At 40.0% G+C, this 18,439-nt stretch overlaps 1 protein-coding gene across 5 annotated transcripts in view; it reads right to left on the bottom strand.

The window, feature by feature from the left end:
• Positions 1-18,439, bottom strand: part of diaph2 (diaphanous-related formin 2) — a 327,687-nt gene that overhangs the window by 136,236 nt on the left and 173,012 nt on the right. For all 5 annotated transcript variants that reach the window (XM_028415521.1, XM_028415525.1, XM_028415523.1 and 2 more), the window contains 2 exons: positions 7,417-7,518; positions 4,061-4,155 (listed from right to left, as the gene is read on the bottom strand). In XM_028415521.1, the coding sequence (XP_028271322.1) occupies positions 4,061-4,155; positions 7,417-7,518 (197 nt within the window). The remainder of the gene's footprint in view (positions 1-4,060; positions 4,156-7,416; positions 7,519-18,439) is intronic.

Genomic DNA, 18,439 nt, shown 5'->3' with positions numbered 1-18,439 from the left:
TGACGCAGTTGTAAAGGGACGGGGAGACAGAGGAGATAACTGACACTGTCTATCCATTTGCATGTACTGTACGTATGTTTGCACGCTGGGCTCGTGGAGATGGAAATAAGTGTGGAATTGCAAGGATTCATATGGAGCATGGATGAATGGTGAGAGCTAGGACTGTCTGCCAGCATTCAGGGATGTGTACATCATCTCTGAGGCGCTGATGGGCCCTAATGCAGAATAAGGAGAGCCAATCAACTCCTATCTATCCACTCTGCCAGGGTGACACATTGTAGGGGTACTTCAAGGCCAGCGCACCGCCACATTCTGCTGACAAATCATTACATTAGACATGTCGACGGAGAAGGAAGATAATAAGATTGAGTTACAGAGTTTTAGATGCATTATGAACACCTCTTGCTTCCTTGATTCCTTCCATTTTCACTACTCCTTCCATTTATCAATTCCCCGCTTGTGTGTCACGTACTGAATTTTGGATGGAACTGAGTTCTGTACTGGTTTATGTGTCTCTTGTATAAAGTGCTACAAGACCAGTTAAAATGTAGCCACTGTTTATGAAGGGTCTTCATCACTGTGTATGAATGCAGCTTTGTCAGACTGATGGGTGAAGTTATAATTTAGTTTTGTTTTGTTTTCTTAAGGAAGGCTAGAATATTCATAAGTGCTAATGAGTTTCACAAAAAGATAAAATATTGTCAGTCAGTAACAGAAAGGTCTGGCTATCAAACCAACAGCATATGCACCACCTTTGTAAACACACACACACACACACACTCACACATGCATCAAAAGCAACTGACATCTAAATCTACAGAACTTTTTCCCCCTCTTTAATCCTGACCAGTAATTTAATGATCTTAAAGTGCACTGTGTAAAGTTTAAGACTGACTTAGTTCTATACAGCCACATTATGTAGATTCTTTGATAGCTGCAAAATAATTAGGAAATAGAAAATAACTGCCTCTATTTAAGCTGCCTTAACCTGATATACTATAATTTTTAAGGTAGGGTAGGAGATTTCATTCTGATGCACTTTTTGTTAAATTAGTGTAACTTCCCTTTACAATCCGATAGCAACCGATTAGTTTGGCAGTTTCGCTTTAAAACGAAGAATATTAATCATCTATGGAAGCTATAAAACACTAAAAACATCAGCCAATCCTGCGAGGCGCCCCTGCACGGAGAGTTGGCTGGTTGGCTGCTCTCTTCCTGCTCTGCGCGCACCAGAGAAGTACGTGCATGATGGCTGAAGTCACAGACTCGTCTCCAGGTAATATACGTCCATGTGATTGGCGTGGCTTCAGGGTGAGCTCCGAGAGAAAGGGGCATGTGTTTACTGACTCTCACTGAGTTTTCAAAATCTTCTACTCTACCTTTAAATCCCTCCTAAGTGCAAGTCTATTAATAAAGACTTATTGTGACATTTCCTTTTTTAAACAATTGCGACTTTATTTTTAGTGTTTAAAACATTTACACAGATCTTGTCCGATCGTCTGCTTATCCTAACAACAGCAAGATGGCAAAATAATTTCCTTTTTTACCTCCCATGCAATGCATACACATATTCCGTCTCTGTATGTGCGTGAATCTGTCCATGTGGATAAATGGTGATTGGCGTGTGGCTGAAAGTGGGTGGTGTGGAGTGATTAATCAGCATAATGAGTGTAGATGAGCACTGTGCAGATGGAGCCCACACTCAGGCCTGTGTCACCCAGCAGGAGGTCTCTTTGCTTCCCTTCAGTGGCTCTGTATGGCGTTAACTATAGCTATAGCTGTATTTCTCGGTCATGTGCCGGTGGCTTCCTTGTTTAATTTGTGAGCTCAATTTGTGCATGATTTTGCTTTGTAATCACCTCATTCTTATTTCTCCGGGATGGTAATCTAAGTATCCAATTAGCAGCCCTTTCATGTAAGTAAAAATTGCTCGTGTAAGTTTTGCTTCTGTGTGTGTGTGTGTAGGTGTGTGTGTGTGTGTGTGTGTGTGTGTGTGTGTGTGTGTGTGTAATAAATTGTGCTTTGTCTGTCAAACACAATTAGCCTCCTACTTTAATCTGAAAATGCACAGGAAACCCTATTACATCATTACACATGACAGTGGAGTATTTCGATCAATAAATTCTACACAGTTTTCATGAATCATTTAATACTAAGTTATTTATTTAGATAAAAATGTGGTGCGGTCTAATAAAATACGCATCGCTTCTAGATCTCCCACTCAAATCCTATTTAAAGCTGATATGAATGTTAGTATGTCATCTATTAATTTTTGCTGGTAACAAAAAATATTCTCTAAGGATAAACACAGTGTGAAATAATCCAGGCTATAGACAGCCTGTAGGGCAAATTTCAATCCAGCAGTGACACACTTTGCCAGATGTGTGTGCTCCTCTTGCACCAGTAAGTTAATTCTGTTGGTCCTCCTGCCTCCCCCCCTGGATTTCATGACATTAGTTTAGTTCCCCAATGCCAATGCTGACTCACACACTCCCTCTCATGAGCCTCATTGAGCCTGCCTCTTTGTTACCGGCCTCACTGTTCCGCTTCACATTTATTAAAGAGGAAAATGGAGGAGGAAAATGGGACAATGGAAAGCCCCTACAAGAGGGTGACTAGCTGCTTGCATGAGGAAACAGAAGTTTGATTTTTGTGACAAAACCTGACCACCTGTCAACACTGGTAGATTTACATACTTTATGTATGGATTTTTTTAACACTAAACAAAATAAAATTGAAATTTAGAGGTGTTGCATCTCTGCATGTAATTCTAAGCATTTGCTGAGTGTCATATCTCTGACTTTGACGTTGCTTAACAGCTCTGAAAAAGTTGCCGAAGGGTTTCAGTATTTAAGTGGCCATACACCAGCATCGGCACTTTGGTCAGGGTCAGTTTAATGGCAGCTCTCTGATGGTAGTGATGGAGTGTTTCTGCTCTCTGTAACCTAAGCTGACTACTACACACCACTCTGACCATTAGTGTGGTGTGTGTGGTGTAGTAAGGCAAGGCTCGGGTGGGGGATTGGCTAAGGACGCAGCTGTCCTGCTGGCAGCTATATAGACTACTTTGCTGCAGAGAGGCTGAAGGTGGAAAAAGGTCAACACCTTAACTTCCTTTCACAAAGCAGAGGGGGGTGTGCCATCTCATAACGTACACGCTGTATTTTCTGCCAGATTACCAGCCAATTAAAGGTTATCAGAGCTCAAAATAATAGCCCTGCAGGGCAGCTCTTTGGATAGAGCCCATCTAAATATATATTGCATCTCCACCTGATACTAGGGGAGGGGCAGACCAGCTGCTGTACAAGCTTTTGTTTAGAAGCGGGGAGAGCATATATGTGTCAGTACAAAAGCAATTTTATTTTTCCTCCAAGACCTCAGGACTTAAGCGTGAAAACAGTACTTGAACAATGCCTGTCTGAAAAAACAGTAAACACAACACAGTATATCACCACTAGGATTATACTGAAATCAAATCTTCTATTTGTTGCTCATCCCTGAAGTCTATACTTCCAACTGCTAGAATGTAACACAGCTGCTTTAGTCGTAGGGACAGTGCTAGTGTAGATAGAAGCTTGTGCTGCATAGAGATGCATCTTCACCTCAGATGCACCCGCCCTATTTTCAATTAATGCTTTCTGAGAGGAGAAGAAAAAAAGAAATAAAAAGGGAGCAAAAACAAGTAGCCTTTAGGAAGCTCATCAATCATGGTTTAAGACAAAGGCAAGAGGAAAGGAGGGTGGAGTTGTGGAGACTTTGCCAAGCCTTGTCCTTCATCATCCATTATAAGAGGATGAATGGGGGGTCTCCATGGTCCACATGAGAATGAAAGGACAGACTTGTGCCAAAAAAACAAACCAGACCAGTTTTAAAATGGGGTCACCACACCATCCACCAGACACTGGAAATCCAAAATAATCTTGAAGGCATGGAGGACCTCTTTCTCTCTCTCACTCTCTCTCGCTCTCTGCACACACTCTCACACATTTTTCACCTTCTGTGTGTGTATGGGTGTGAGTGGTTGAAAAAACTAACACACCACAGTGAACATCAGTCTTACCTGGATGAGTGATTCGCTCAGTCTTTCCTCGTCTACCTCCAGCACAATGTCCCGGATCTCTTCATAAGGCAGGCGGAACGAGCCCAAGAAAATTGCTGTTGTGATGTAGAGAGAAGACAGTCATTTCCTCTCCTTTTTTTATTAGACTGCAGGGTTCAAAGAGACATTTCGGCACTCATCGCTCCTCAGACAAAATGACCACAGACCTAACTTGCCTGTTGGAAAAACTAATACACTTTCTGCCCCTCAACAGGACAATTTGTGTCACTCTGACAGAAATTGGAAAGGAAACCATCAAGATTTACAGTGAAATGGTGTCAAAAGCAATATGATCTCTGCCCAGCTGTTAATAAAAAAGAGTGAAGCAGAAACAGAATCACAACATGGAAACAACAATAATAATAATAATACTATGTTATTAGTTTCAGCAGTAAAAGTGTCATCTGGAAGAGCAACATGGTTTTGTTTGGGAGGATAAAAAAAGGGGTACACAGAATTTGCCTCAGGGGAAAGCCCAGTGGGTGTTTCACACTACAGGTAGGGTGGCTATAGTAGAAATTGGAGCTGATGGTGTATCCAGGTGGAAGTCACAGGTGGAGGTTTGGTAATGAGTTGGAGGAGAGTCACTTAACAGCTGCTGTACTACTGAAGCAGTGAGACCTGATGTCTGTATTCGACGTGCAGCAAAGAGAAAACTACTAAATGTTTTGTTTTTTGTATTCTTTCATAGTCTTATTACACAGGCTATTGTAATGAGACTAGTGCATCACCATGACACACTACAGTATTACTTACTAAAATATTAAGTGAAGTGAGATTTATCACTTTGTGTTAGTGATTTTCAATTGAAGAAATTCATAAGGTAGAGCATAATCTACATTTCTGTTGTTTTCTTCCTCTCATCGGTGTGACATTTCAAAGAACAACGACACGTGATAAGTTTCTTTATAGCCGCTGGTGTCTTATTAATAACAACTGGGTAAACAAGCTTCTCCCACAGGGAAGCTGTCAAAATAAGAGATATACTCTGTATTACATACAAAGCTGAGAGTGCAGCTGAAAAGTAACAACCTCTGGTACCATCATCAGCTTACACCTGTTTGGTCACGGTACTTCCTGGTTGTACACAGACCTAATATGAGGTAAAGTGGTGCAGAGAAAAAAAAAAAAAAAAAAGCAGAAGGCAACAATAAAAAAAAATAAATAATGCACCTGCACATCCACTGCAATATTGTGGCAGAACACAATAGAGCTCTTTCATCCGCAGTGCAAAATCTAATTGCATGGACTTCATAAGTGTTTGACACTCATGATGTGTAATATCTGTAGCTATTAATCTTCTTCATTTCATCATATAATGATTGTAATGTGGTAGATATTTATATTCTGAAATTTTACATAGGATGATTGGAAAGTTTGTGGCCATAAAATTGAAATGTCAATGCACACTCAACATCCAGTATTTGTCTAATAGTATCTAATCCTCTCTCAGAATCAGTGAACCAGTAGGAATAATGTCATCCCTACTACCTCCACAGCAACAACATCACTTTTAATAATGGTGACCACAGAGCTCTTTCGTCACCTTGGATAACATTCAGTTCGTCTTAGAAGAAGTAGTAGCAAAAGCTGTAGAAGTAGAAGAAGTTGTATTCTTCTCTCTGTGAAGCAGAGTTCCACCACTGCAACACTTTTTCAACATTCTCCTAGCTGTAGATCAGCAAGACATCATCACCTTTAACAAAATGAGTTCCATCAATGAGAACCTATGAATTCACCTCATCCTTTCTCACTCTCTTTTTTTGTTTTGCTTATTTTTGCAGACAGTCTTTCTGGTTTAAACATTTCACAACCTCTAGTAAAGTTTGTTTTCCATTTTTTTAAGTATTCTTTCTAAAGTGTGATTTTTAAAAATGTAGGATGTTTTATTTTTTTATTCTTTTTTTTTTAATATAGAAGAGGAAATGCTTGTTGCTAAGCTACAGCCCATGTACAATTCTACATGCATTATTTTTAAAAATGTTCTGAATTCCAGCTATACAGCTACTAGGATAGCGGGGGCCACTGTAATTTAACTGTAACTCAAAGTGGGTGGTAATTAAGTACAGGGCCCTTGTTGCCTTACATAAAGCTTGACTATAAGTCAACCACACGGCTATAGACAGACACATACTATGTATCAGATATTGCATAATCATTATACTAAAATACATAAGTGGCACTGGCATTCCAATCACTCATGATATCCCACTACCCATCCCAGTTACTGAACCTTCAATATTGTCACACATCAAACCTGAAAAGGGAGCTGAGAGGGTTCAGTGGCAGGCAGTAAATATGATCTACGGTGCTGTAGCATGTGTCAAGGTGACTCAGGAGAGCTGTGTAGCTGTCTATGAGCACATGCCATCCATCCAGCGCTGATGTTCTGAAGGTAAGGATTTCTACATTATTTTTGCTTCCAGCCTCAAAGCTGCTGGTTCTATAATCACAGACGGCCGTGACACCTAGCAACCTTGTCACAGGTGTCCCATTAGACAAGTGCAATGACAGGTGCAAAGGCACGTTTGCAAATGTACACGCACATAATCACATGTGCAATGCATGAAAACACACACATATGCTTCTGTGTATCATCCTTACACTCATGCTACTCACACCAGACCATTATTCATCTGGTCCACGAAATATGTCACTGTTGGCTTCCAGTTCTCAGCCATTGCAGGAATTTATTTAGGGTGAGAAAAAAACATGAATAAATGAGGGAATGGAGTACCGGATCTTAACTTCTGACATGCATATTTAATGATGTGTTACCAACAATGTTGTGTCTCTGAGGTAAAATCTAAGAGAGTTGGGGTAAAACAACAGGAAATGCTCTACCCAGTGATTACGCGACTTCTAGTAGCCACACACATTTTAAATCAAGAGGATTTTCCCTACTGCCGGTCATTTATATCTACCCACAAAACATATCAAGTCTTTATATAAACCACAATAAAAAGTGAATAAAGTAAATATGCCAGTGTTAAATTTAAGTCCACTTGTGCTTCTGATGATTTAAAACACTTACCGTACATGTAGCTTTAAAAGTCAGCCCTTAAATCAAAGTGCTTGAACATGATCTTTACATACTTGTGGTGACTGCTATACAACTGCCAGAAAATCCCCAAGTCTCCCAACAGGCTCAGTAGAATGCTACCCATATGGAGGACATTCTGTCATTCTCCCAAGCAACTTAGTTGTGCTGTCCATTAATATTTGCTAGTTGCCACAGAAAACAACACGTATATTAAAGAAAAGACTACATTTTATACATTAAACCCACTCTTAAACTAATAGCTGTGTCTACTTACAGAGATTCTGTGCAGTCTTGGCATCCAAGATGCGTAGCTCTTTAGCCTTCTTCTTGAATTGTGGCATTTTGTCGTCAGTCTCATCCTTCACATCTTTTCTCACTGCAAGGTCAAAACAAATATTCAACATTAATTGAAAGAAGAACACAGTTTTTAAGTAAATTGCTGACAATGACAGCTTTCAAGTTGTATAAAAATAATAATTGCATGACATCCAAAAACATTGTTTTCCTAAACAAAGCAACTTAATCAATTTGCATATATGTGCAAATGTGCAAACAAGGGTAAGAGATGGCACAACCCTATAAAAAGCGTGTGGATACCAGAAATGTTTTGGCTACTACTGTGCTGCAGTTAAATCAACTAATCAAACATGTGAAGCGTTCTACATTCGATGGGAAATGGACACATTTTTCCATGCACGCAGAACCACCAGTGCTGAGAAATGAAATGAAAATCTGCAGCTCCTTGAGTAGCCAAGCGAGTCGATCTCCATAGACCTCCATGTTAAAATGACCAAGGTGTGTGATTGTCCACATGTACAACACTGCTAAAATAAGCAACATTGCCACTTTCAAGGTGGAAATGTATTGTTTCACAATGGTTCCACGGCACACATAGTATATACATGTTGAGAAGCACATGTGATTGACTTTTATAACACAGAAGTGGAACTACCATACCATCTTCTGTAGTGCCTGAACATTCCTGCAAACTACTTTACAAACATTTGTCTGCTTGTGCCAACGCTTCTGCCACTGCGACAGTGGGAAGATGGTTGATAAGCACAGCTCCTTCCCTTAGGCCCTGCCTGTCAACTTGGTAGAGCCAAGGAGATAATTGTGTTACCCCCCACAAATCCCAGAAAATGGCATTAAGTCTGTGCCTGAACACAATAGACAAATTGGTCCAAGAATGAACGGATCTTTGTTTTCATAATGGAGACATTATTGAGCCTGCATACTGTGAAAACACCACATGTCGACATGTATTTCTCTTTGTTAATGCTGCAATAACACCATGCTTGTCTAAAAACACACGTGGACCAAAAGGTCAACATTTTTTAACTGAGATTACAGGGCTGAGAGTTGTTAATTTTTCACAATAAAGGAGCAGCGATATGAGAAAGAAGCCTCCCTCTCCCCTCCCAATGGTTTATGAGAGGCAGCACACTTTGTTGCTAATCATCACAACTGCTCTGTTTAAGCCCAAGGTGGGAGTCTCTCAGGAAATCTAGAACAAACAATCTACTCCCTTAGTGCTGGCTTGCATATTTGAAGAAAGAATCAAAGAGGCAACGTCTCCCGGGCAGCCAGAAGAAGCAGTGCTGATGGCACCTGCTTAACTCCAGTGCTTGCTGTCAACACATGACATCAAGGATGTAGCTGTTTACTGTATTAAATAGTGATAAAAATGGTATATGTGTACAAATGCTACACATCACACAGTAGTGTAATTTGCTGCCAACCTAACAGGACTAACTAAAAGCCCTGTAGGAATGTAATACACAAGGCATTGTATCACCTTCAAACAGGCACACACTTAACCCTGTGGCTTAAACTTCTCTTGTTACATATTTCTAGCAAAAAAAGACAAACACGGCAAGAAACAGGACTTGAGGTTTTGTGAATGCATTAAGGTACAGGTTGATGGGCAATGAATTATTTACTAAAGATGTTTAAGTCATGAGAGGAAAAATCCCACAAACTTGGCTCTTTATAAATGGTGTTTTCTTCTTTTTTTTTCAGGAGTAACACTTCCTGAAAGTTGAACAACTAAAGTAAATGTTGAGACAATATAAAAGATAATTTGTCAAGTCATTCAAGTCACAGCTAGTCGAATCTAAGAGTCAAATAAGTTCTGGCGTCATAATTTACACCTCTTAAGGAATCGGCTCGTTCCTTCCACAAGAGCAGCTCTCAAAATGTCCACACTTGTTGTGATGTTTACCACTTTTAATGTTTCTTGACTCTAAGGTGAAATACAGAAGTCATTATGGTGATGAGCCACACGAAAGATGTATGTATGTTTTGTCCAAAATAAATTCCACACAGTGGAGAGCATTTCACATACAAACACACAAACAATAGAAATCTAAAAGATAGAGCTTATAGAAACTTAGTAGACTAGAAGTGTAGGTGAGAAACAGTGAACTCTTGCCTGTCGTATATCAGTGTGTTTGCTGTCTTAAAATCAAAACAAGCAATCAGAAAAAACCATAACCCTTATTTCCAGGCTTTTACACACATTTGTTTTTAACTAGATTGATTTTCACATATCATTGTCAGCAGTTTCTCAAAACCCAGACAATAAGACCTCATAAATAATTCACATGCCAGCATTATCCTGTCAGTAACAACAGAGGCCAAAGGAATGATGTAGAAGTCCTGATGTGGCGAGAGCTTTGGACAAAGAGCCAGCAAAAATAAAACATAAGGAAATAATGATCTCTCTGACAGAATGGCCCAGCTGACATGGGGCATATTAAACTACATGTGGGGAATTGGGATGCTTTTTGAACACCCAGTTGTTTTCTTAAACTTTTACTATCCATTTGTTTACTTCTTGAATATCTCGTCTTGGTAACTCACCCTCTCGGCATGGTGCGCTCAGATTTTAGGGTCAGTGCCTTAGCTGTCTTACCTCTTCCCCTCTGGTGCTTATATCAAATTAAACAGATAAACAGCACCTCTAATAATCAAAATTTCTTTCTGATACTGTATGATGCCACACAGCTCAGCGCTCTCCCTCTGGGCACTGAGGAGTGGCACCAGGCTGATTTCTGCTACAGTATTTGCTGGCTGACTCAATTATGCCACATGTCACATGTTTCCTCTGAGCACTGCATGTGGACTGATGGGCCCTGGAGGGCTTGCACACATCCAAGCTGCCACACTAGTTGGAGTCCCAGGTGTGTGGGGAGGATGACTATAGGTGGCATATAAGCAGATGGTCGGCCACAATAATAAAGCAAGTTTTATAAATGTATCCAAAACACAGGAGTTGTCAGGGAGTTACTAAAAATGCCTCCCTCCACATGGTTTAAACTTTAGACCACCTCATTTACAACAAAAGTTGTACTTTTTCTTGTTGTTAAAATACAACTTCACGAAGGCGCAGTATGTTCATCTAACAACTTTTTACTGCCAAGAAAGCTTAACCTGTTCAACACTGTAGGTCCATAACAGCTGATCAAAGTCCTTGCCAATATATAAACGTGTTTTACTAGTTGCCCAGTGGCTAAAATATAATACTCTGACAACAATGCCATCCCTCATGCACACAGTTATATTTGTTAATGGAATCTCTCGAGCAATCATGCAGTGAAGAGCCATTTGTGATGGGAACAATGTGGGAGGGTTTTTTTTGGCAGCTTCTTGGTTTCCTTGAAGCTATTGTGTACAATGCAGTCCTGTCTCATGGATACATTATTTCTGTGTCAGCCTGTCAGATGAAAACACAGTGATAACAAAATCTTAATTACAAGCAGCACAATCATTAAGTTTTATTAATTTAATTTAAGAATTTTTTGTTGGGTTAAAAGTATGTCAGGCGCTGGTAGAGGAATTTGTTTTTAATCCAGGCAAACTCAGCCAGTGAAAGAATGGGAAGAAAAGAAGCTGTTGAAATATGAACAATGCCTTAGAAGCCTTGCACCCCACTGTATTATGTAGAGCTTAACTTTCACATAACTGATTCCTGGACTAGGCGGCTCTCAAAGGGAAATAATAGGTCAAATGCTTTTGACGTGATGGAGCAGTGCAACTTTGAAAGTAGAAATGTACCAATAAATTAAAATGTTCCCATTGATTTGTTGAAACATATTACGTTACAAGGGTGAAGCGCTTTGAGGAGCATGTCAAGGAGAAACTTTTTCAAAGCAATGTTTAGACAAAAATCTACCGAAGCCAATGCGACCACATGACGAGGAGCCTCTGGTGAGCAGCATTGTTACACATTACATTAACTGAGGGGAGTTAAAGCTTCCTCTATGCCAAAAGAAGTCACCAAATTGATAGAGACTTAAATGAAAAATTCAGGATAAAACAGATTTGGCTTATTAGGGATGACTTGGCATCCATGTTTAGTCTTCTCTGTGGGCCTTGGACTGAGGTATACCCTTGGGAAGCGCTGTGATAACAACAGTTCTCCAACACTTGGACATCCACTCTGTTTGCTGGCCCAGAATCACTCTCCTGGTTGCCTTCCATGTGATATCTCCCTCAAGACGTCCATAAAACCCAGGGCATTACAAAGCTAAACACTACCACATGTTCACTTCCGGACACAGACCATCCGGCTGAGCCCCGCCACCAGACACCAGAAAATGAGCAGGCCTTGAAAAGAAATAACAGAAAACTGCAGATGACAGGTCTTCAGCAAACATATTTAAAGGCAAAGGAACACAGAGTGGAGCAGACAATGTGGAGTCTGGTGCTCTACGAGGCAATTTATTCTTTCAATTGTGCAATCTCCCTGCAAACATGCGTCTAGTTCTCCATCTCAGGGTCTCACACTGAGGATTGAGCTACTGGAGAGATGCCAGCCTGTCTAAAGGAGATGGCCTAAGCCACTAAAATGCTAAATTTCAATGTTATATTTATATCGTGGCATCTGCACTAATGCATGCTCTGCATCGGTCTGTTGTGGTGAAGACAGAGTTGAGCCACAAGGCAAGGCTTTTGCTTTAATTTAATCTATCTTCCTACCCTAGCCTACGGCCACTAGCTGTGGGTAGTGACTAAAAGAATGCGAACGTGTATACAAGTTGCTGAAATGAGTGTTAGACTCTCCCTTAAAGATTCCATGAGGAGCTCAGTCATCTGGGAAGAGCTTGGTGTAGAGTTGTTGCTCCTCCCCATTGAGAGAAGCAAGTTAAGGTGGCTCAGTTGTCGGGTTAGGATGCCTCCCTCGTAAGGTGTTTAAAGCATGGAAGAGGCCCTGAGGCAGAATTAGGACATGTTGCTGGCCTGGGAATGCCTTAGCATCCCCCCCTAGAGGAGCTAGAAGAGGTGGCTGGGGATATCAGGGTCTGGATTCTTCTTCCTTAGGTTGCTGCCCCCATTAACCGACTGCAGATAAGCAGAAGACTATGGATGGATGAATGGATGGCTGGATAAATAGATGGTGTATGTATTTATTGATACATAAATCCACTGACTATGAACTATGACTAACTTAAAAAAGTAGCATTTATTACAGTTTATACTGTATACAGTATACACAGAATAGCGAACAAGGTCACTGAATGTGCTGGCAAGATACAGACATGCTGTCCATTAAGTCCTACAGGAAGTAATTTCTCTCAGTCACCACAGCTAGACAAAGGCCTTATTCTCAACCTCTCACTCTGCTGTGTTGACACATACCTCTATCCTCCCACAGTCTTGGATCATGCTCCCACTCAGAAAAAAGGCAATCCCTTTCCTTTTGACTCACAGACCTGAATGTTGTTTTTGGCAAGCCAGCACTGCTAAAACAGAACAGAACTAAACCATCTATAAATCTACAACTTCAGCCATCCATTAACACTTATTTCTACATTTTTTGTCATAGTGGTGTTGCTTCACTATTTTTGCTACGTTCTAACCTTGATATAGCTAAAATGTTGACCTTTTCATTGTTTTAGAAATACTCTGCTCAAAGTGAACCATAAGAAGGGGGGGTTCTCAACCTTGCAATCATAATCATGATAATAAGGACTTGAAGGAAGTGGCTGATAATGATAATGATGATGGCAACAGTGGATAGTGTTAGTGTGAGCACACCATAAAAAGACACTATAAGAAAACGCTTCCCTTCAGCCAGGTATGACAATGTGAATAGTTTTTTTTTTTTTTTTTTTTTTTTTTTTTTTTTTTTTAAGTCTTCTGCCCTCCCATTTTAAAGCATCTGGTTCTGGTTTTCCAAGTGTGTGTATAAAAAGCAGGATAAGGCCCGCAGAGTCACACTCTGACCTGTGGCCAGTAATGTTTTCAGTATGCAGGGAGAGGCTCAGCCCACGGTGGAAGGTACACAGCTGGGCTTGGAGCAGAGCCCAGTGAGAAAAGCACCATCTCTTCTAATTGAGACAACACAGATCTCCTTCAGTGACGCCCCTGTTTCTATCCTAGAGGGAAGGGGACGCTCTCCTGCAAACAATTAATGTCTCCAAAATGCTCTAAAGTGCAGAACCGGAGCAGCAGTAACATTCATATACATATCATTCTTGCATGTACTTTATTGTACGAGTAAGAAAAGCTTAATACATAAAGAAATCCTGACAAACTTTGTGTTATGGGATTGACTTGATGCCCTAAGCAAACCTGACTTAGGCATAATCAATAGAGTACACTAATGGGATATGTGAGGGATATGAGGTGAGAAGGAGTGATGGTTCAGTGTAGCAAAATTTCACCAACAACAGATTTGTTCAAAACAGGATCAAAAGAGAAAAACCACAACAATGCTGAGCAAAATAAAAAAGATCCCTCAGATCAATATCTCTGAGCATTGTCAATGACCTGGGGTTCAATACAGCCTTTTAACAAATATATTTAATCTGCCCACATCTTCACATGGCTATTGTTCTCCGTCTCTCTCTGCAGCTGGGAGTGTGGGAAGGCTCTGACTCTGCCTCTTAAATTGGTCATGGAGACATGCTTCTGGGGCAGTGAATGGATTGAGCCTGACAGCCAATCAGTTGTAGGAAACCATTCTCTGGTTGTGCCAGGGCAGCTCGTTGTGATCCAATGCGCTTGATCGCTGGTGGGAAGGCACAAGCTGATGGTCCAATTGGCTGCACCTGGCGTCTGTTAAGACCCCACCATGCAGGCCAACCTTAAGCATTCAGGAGAGGACGCAGAAGTTGGGCTTGTGTCACTATCAGGGATTGAAAAACAGAGATTTGAGATTAAGGCTGTTTCTTAGACAACTGGTAGGATTACTGATGTCCCTGTGGTCTCTATTACTAGTCCCTGTGCCATGCTATAGAGGGCCAAGCCCACAGAAAGACTCCAAAGTATAGTTAAAAAGGCTGAGAGTGTTGGAGATTGAGACTGGGAGTGTTTGACTACAGACAGTCAATCACCCAGATTGAGATTGGGCTAAAATCAGGGGCACACACATATGTTGGGATTAATGACTGAAGTGTTTTGGAACTTGTGAAATATGAGACTTACATTAACTTGTCAAAAAAGGGGTCCTTTAAATGAAATACTGGGAGAATATTTGGGCAGCCTCACTGGGAATTACCTGAAGACATTGGTATCATTTTGGCCCCTTATGCTGTCATCTTTACTGCCTAGTTTAAAAGGTGAAAACCAGAAGAGACTGGAAAAAGTACTTTAAAGTATTGTTGAAGGGAAAATATAGGATACAATATAATATAGGGCAAAACACGTTCTGGATGTCATTTACACTGTCTGCTACAAAAGATGCCCGGGCTTTGTGTGTGTGTGCAGTGCCTGTCCTACTTTTGCTACTTTTGAGTCTATTTGACAGGGTTGCATTTTGTACATTTGTCAGCTGACAGAACATGATCTGCCCTTTCTTTCTTTTATTAAGCACTATTATTCTTACCCTTTCTCTCCATTTCATATGTAGCCCAGTTCCACTCTTTTTTTTGATTGCTTGTTCATTATTTTAAGATGAAAACAGGATGTGTGACAAGGAGGAAAACAAATTGTTTTATTTTCATTTGTATTGGGTCTTAGGGCATGTAGATTTTTTTTCTTTATTATAATTTCTATTGTATTTTCATGAACCTTTCCTAAGGTCATGGATATATGTTTTTGCATGTAGAAATCAGACATATTTTCATCTATTAGGCTGAGAAAAGCATGATGGATGGTACTGCAGCTTTCAGCTAACAGCTATAGAGGAGAAGATATCAATTATAATGGAAAAATAACAGTATTTTTATGTAGTGACAACTACTTTTGTTGAAAAATCAAACGTGCAGGTGTGTTTTACATACGTCTAAGCAGAAATGTAAGAGTGGTGCATGAAAGGTTGTCAAACAAGGATAAGACATCCATGCTTATGTTTTATTTTTAAGAAATGTGCTCAAGTATTATCTCTTCTTCTTGTGAAGGTTAACCGATAGGTTGATCCAATTTGTCTACTGAGGCGTGAAAGGACTTAAGAAATACTTCACATTTGTGTGCTGGAAAATGTCAAGGTTTGCTGAGAGATGAGGACAAGAGGAGGAGGAAATGACTTTTTTTCTCTTGCTGGCAGCTTGACTTCATGCTTGTTAGCAGCAATAGGTTTATCCTAGGCAATCAACACAAGGACAGGTATGTACAGCGTGATTGTAAGTCTCAAATTACATTAATCACATCTACCAAAGTACTTGTATTTACCCTCTCATATATGTTTATATAAACACAAACATGCACGTAATGTGAAAACAATGTGACTGAAGCCATCATGTCACCACCTGATGACTATTCTTCACACAGCTGCAGAGAGGCATGTTCTGGTGACATGAAGGTGTCAAAGCAGACATGCCCTCATTAAAGATGCTCCATGCAGCACCTGAGGATGGAGTTTAAGCAAGGCACGGAGAATATGAGTGTAAAGAGAGGCACTCGGTCGTGAACTGCATTTAAATTCCAAAACCGCAGTAGTTGTTGAGCTTCTCACCTGCTTGTGTTTACAAGGAGTACTTCACTTTCACTCTCTTTTTTTATTTCAGTCTATGCTGCTCTTTATAAAAGCCTAATGGCTGTTTTTTACTCCTCTGATGACACCAAGTAGCCTCCTAATTGCTAACACTGCATTTTGACCATTATGGCGCTATGCCCTCCAGCGACAGTCAGCCACTGTTTGCATGTTAACATTTTACATCACAGCAAGCCTGTTAAAATGTCAAATACCATCCTGTACCAATATAAATACAATAATAGGAATCTAGTAAAAATTATACTGACTTTTTTTTAAGCCTCTCATTTTTGCAATATAAACCCTTGGAACTTGGAGAGAGGCACCTCTTTTTGTGCCATATAACAGTTATAAAGCTATAAATCATAAAGAATTAAAGTTGTTGTTTTTTTTGTTTTTTTTGGGGGGGGGGCATTGTGTGCCCACTGGTGTTGCTAATAAGGGAATGTATCGGTGCTCCATATGCTACAGATATTTAAATATTATAGCCCCTTACACTTCCCCACTGTTTTGCACAGCAAGTGTAGAACAGCCAAATACTAATGGTACATGACTGCTGACGTGCCATGGCCTCAAGTTGTGCTGATGCCACATCTTTTTAATGTTGTTTTAATTAAGACATGTAGGAATTAAAAACACTTTAAATATATGTGTTTATGTGCAAATAGAACCTATATACTTAAACTCATGGTGGATTTATAGAGATACAGTGAAAGCAGGTGAGGATTAATGTGGTCTATGCAAGGACAGAATTTTCAACAACAACAAAAAGAAAAAATCAAAAATAACCTTTGCCCAGTTTGATGAGCGGTAATACAAATTATGAACTAATATACACACAAAATGAAGGCTATACCTCCTCTTGTAGATTTGAAATGTTCCTTATTAGAATTTTGTGACATGAAAAGAAGGTAACCTGTAATTATTTGAAATCTAGCCTATTAGAGTGCAGCCTTTGACTATATGCTATGCTGCACAGTTCCAATCTCCATAATAATTGTCCTTTGATTAGTCAGCGAGAATAAAAACAGGTTAGTCAGACCTAATGAGCAATAATGACAGTCGTGCTTTTGTGCCGTACAGTAGGGGCAGATCTCAGGATTTTAAGGGTGACTGCAGTGTCTGGGGCGAAAAAGATATTTTAAGTGCAGTGGGCTGAGTATGATGCGTTTGAGTTCTACTTGTACCTCCCAGGGATTCTGTATTAACCTGACGGTAGTAAAAGAGAGTAGATGCAGAGGCACTGAGCGAGCGGCTAAATGTAGTTCCGCTTGTAAAGGGAAGTCTATGAGCAAATGAAGGGAACTAATAAATGACAATACTGCTGACCTGGATATTTAGTACTTACCCATTAAAAATGTACACCATTGACTGGAATAATGACTTTTGAATTATTAAAAACACACAACCTGATCTTTATTTGCCTAGAAACAGCATGTTTCATTTGTTAGTTAACAACAAAGTAAAGTGGGATGTATATACGAGCAAGCTGTTGTTGAGCTCCAAGGAGAAATTTAGAAAGGAACTTTGGTTGGGACCTCATATATACAGCAACCAGTTTGGTGAAGGTTGATGGAGAAGGAAAAAGGATCTTGTAAAATGATGTCACAATACTTGATTATAGCTATAATGTCAATAATGTAACTAAGAATAATCCACATAGAGCTCCTTTATAAATGGCCACCTGGTTAATAAAATAGTTTTGGTCAGAGCCTCAATACTGAGCTTCAAACTTGCTCTTCAGAAAACCTATGGGAGACATCAGAGAAGGTTCATCCATTTTTATTTACAGTGTATATAGTATCCATTACTAAGTATCCAGTACTAAGATTCACAATGGCGGTGTAAGCCCATACAGTGGAACATCCACTTTAGAGATGTTTCTGTGGTGTGCTGATCAAAAGCAAGTACACAAGCATCTGCTTCTTTAAGCCTTTCAGAAGGTACTGCTAGATGAAGGGAAACTGCATGAGGGCAAATACATGTCCAATGGCATAAGATGATCTCTGGAATGTGTTCTCTCTCTCTATCTTTACTTTTTTTGGCACGGACAGCCTACTCAACCACAATCTCTAACTCCCTCTCTCTCTCTCTCTCTCTCTCTCTCTCTCACAAACACTAGCCTTGATCTTGACACAGGCTTGTCTGAATCCCTAAAACTCCCTGAAACAAGCTCTGCAAACAAAAATGTAAACATATGCAGTCTGAGCACAAGTCTGATATAAAAGCACTTATACATAAGTAGCCACAGCTGGAGTATAAAAAAGAACAAAAAGATCAACACAAATTCTCAAAACTGCACTTTTATCCATAACAGCCACAAACAGCATATAAACACAGGTTGAGCCACAACCAGATGTTTATCATCGGCGGCGGT

This window comes from Parambassis ranga, chromosome 10 (assembly GCF_900634625.1).
Source record: "Parambassis ranga chromosome 10, fParRan2.1, whole genome shotgun sequence".
Taxonomy (NCBI): domain Eukaryota; kingdom Metazoa; phylum Chordata; class Actinopteri; family Ambassidae; genus Parambassis; species Parambassis ranga.
This window is presented reverse-complemented; position numbering and strand designations above follow the sequence as displayed.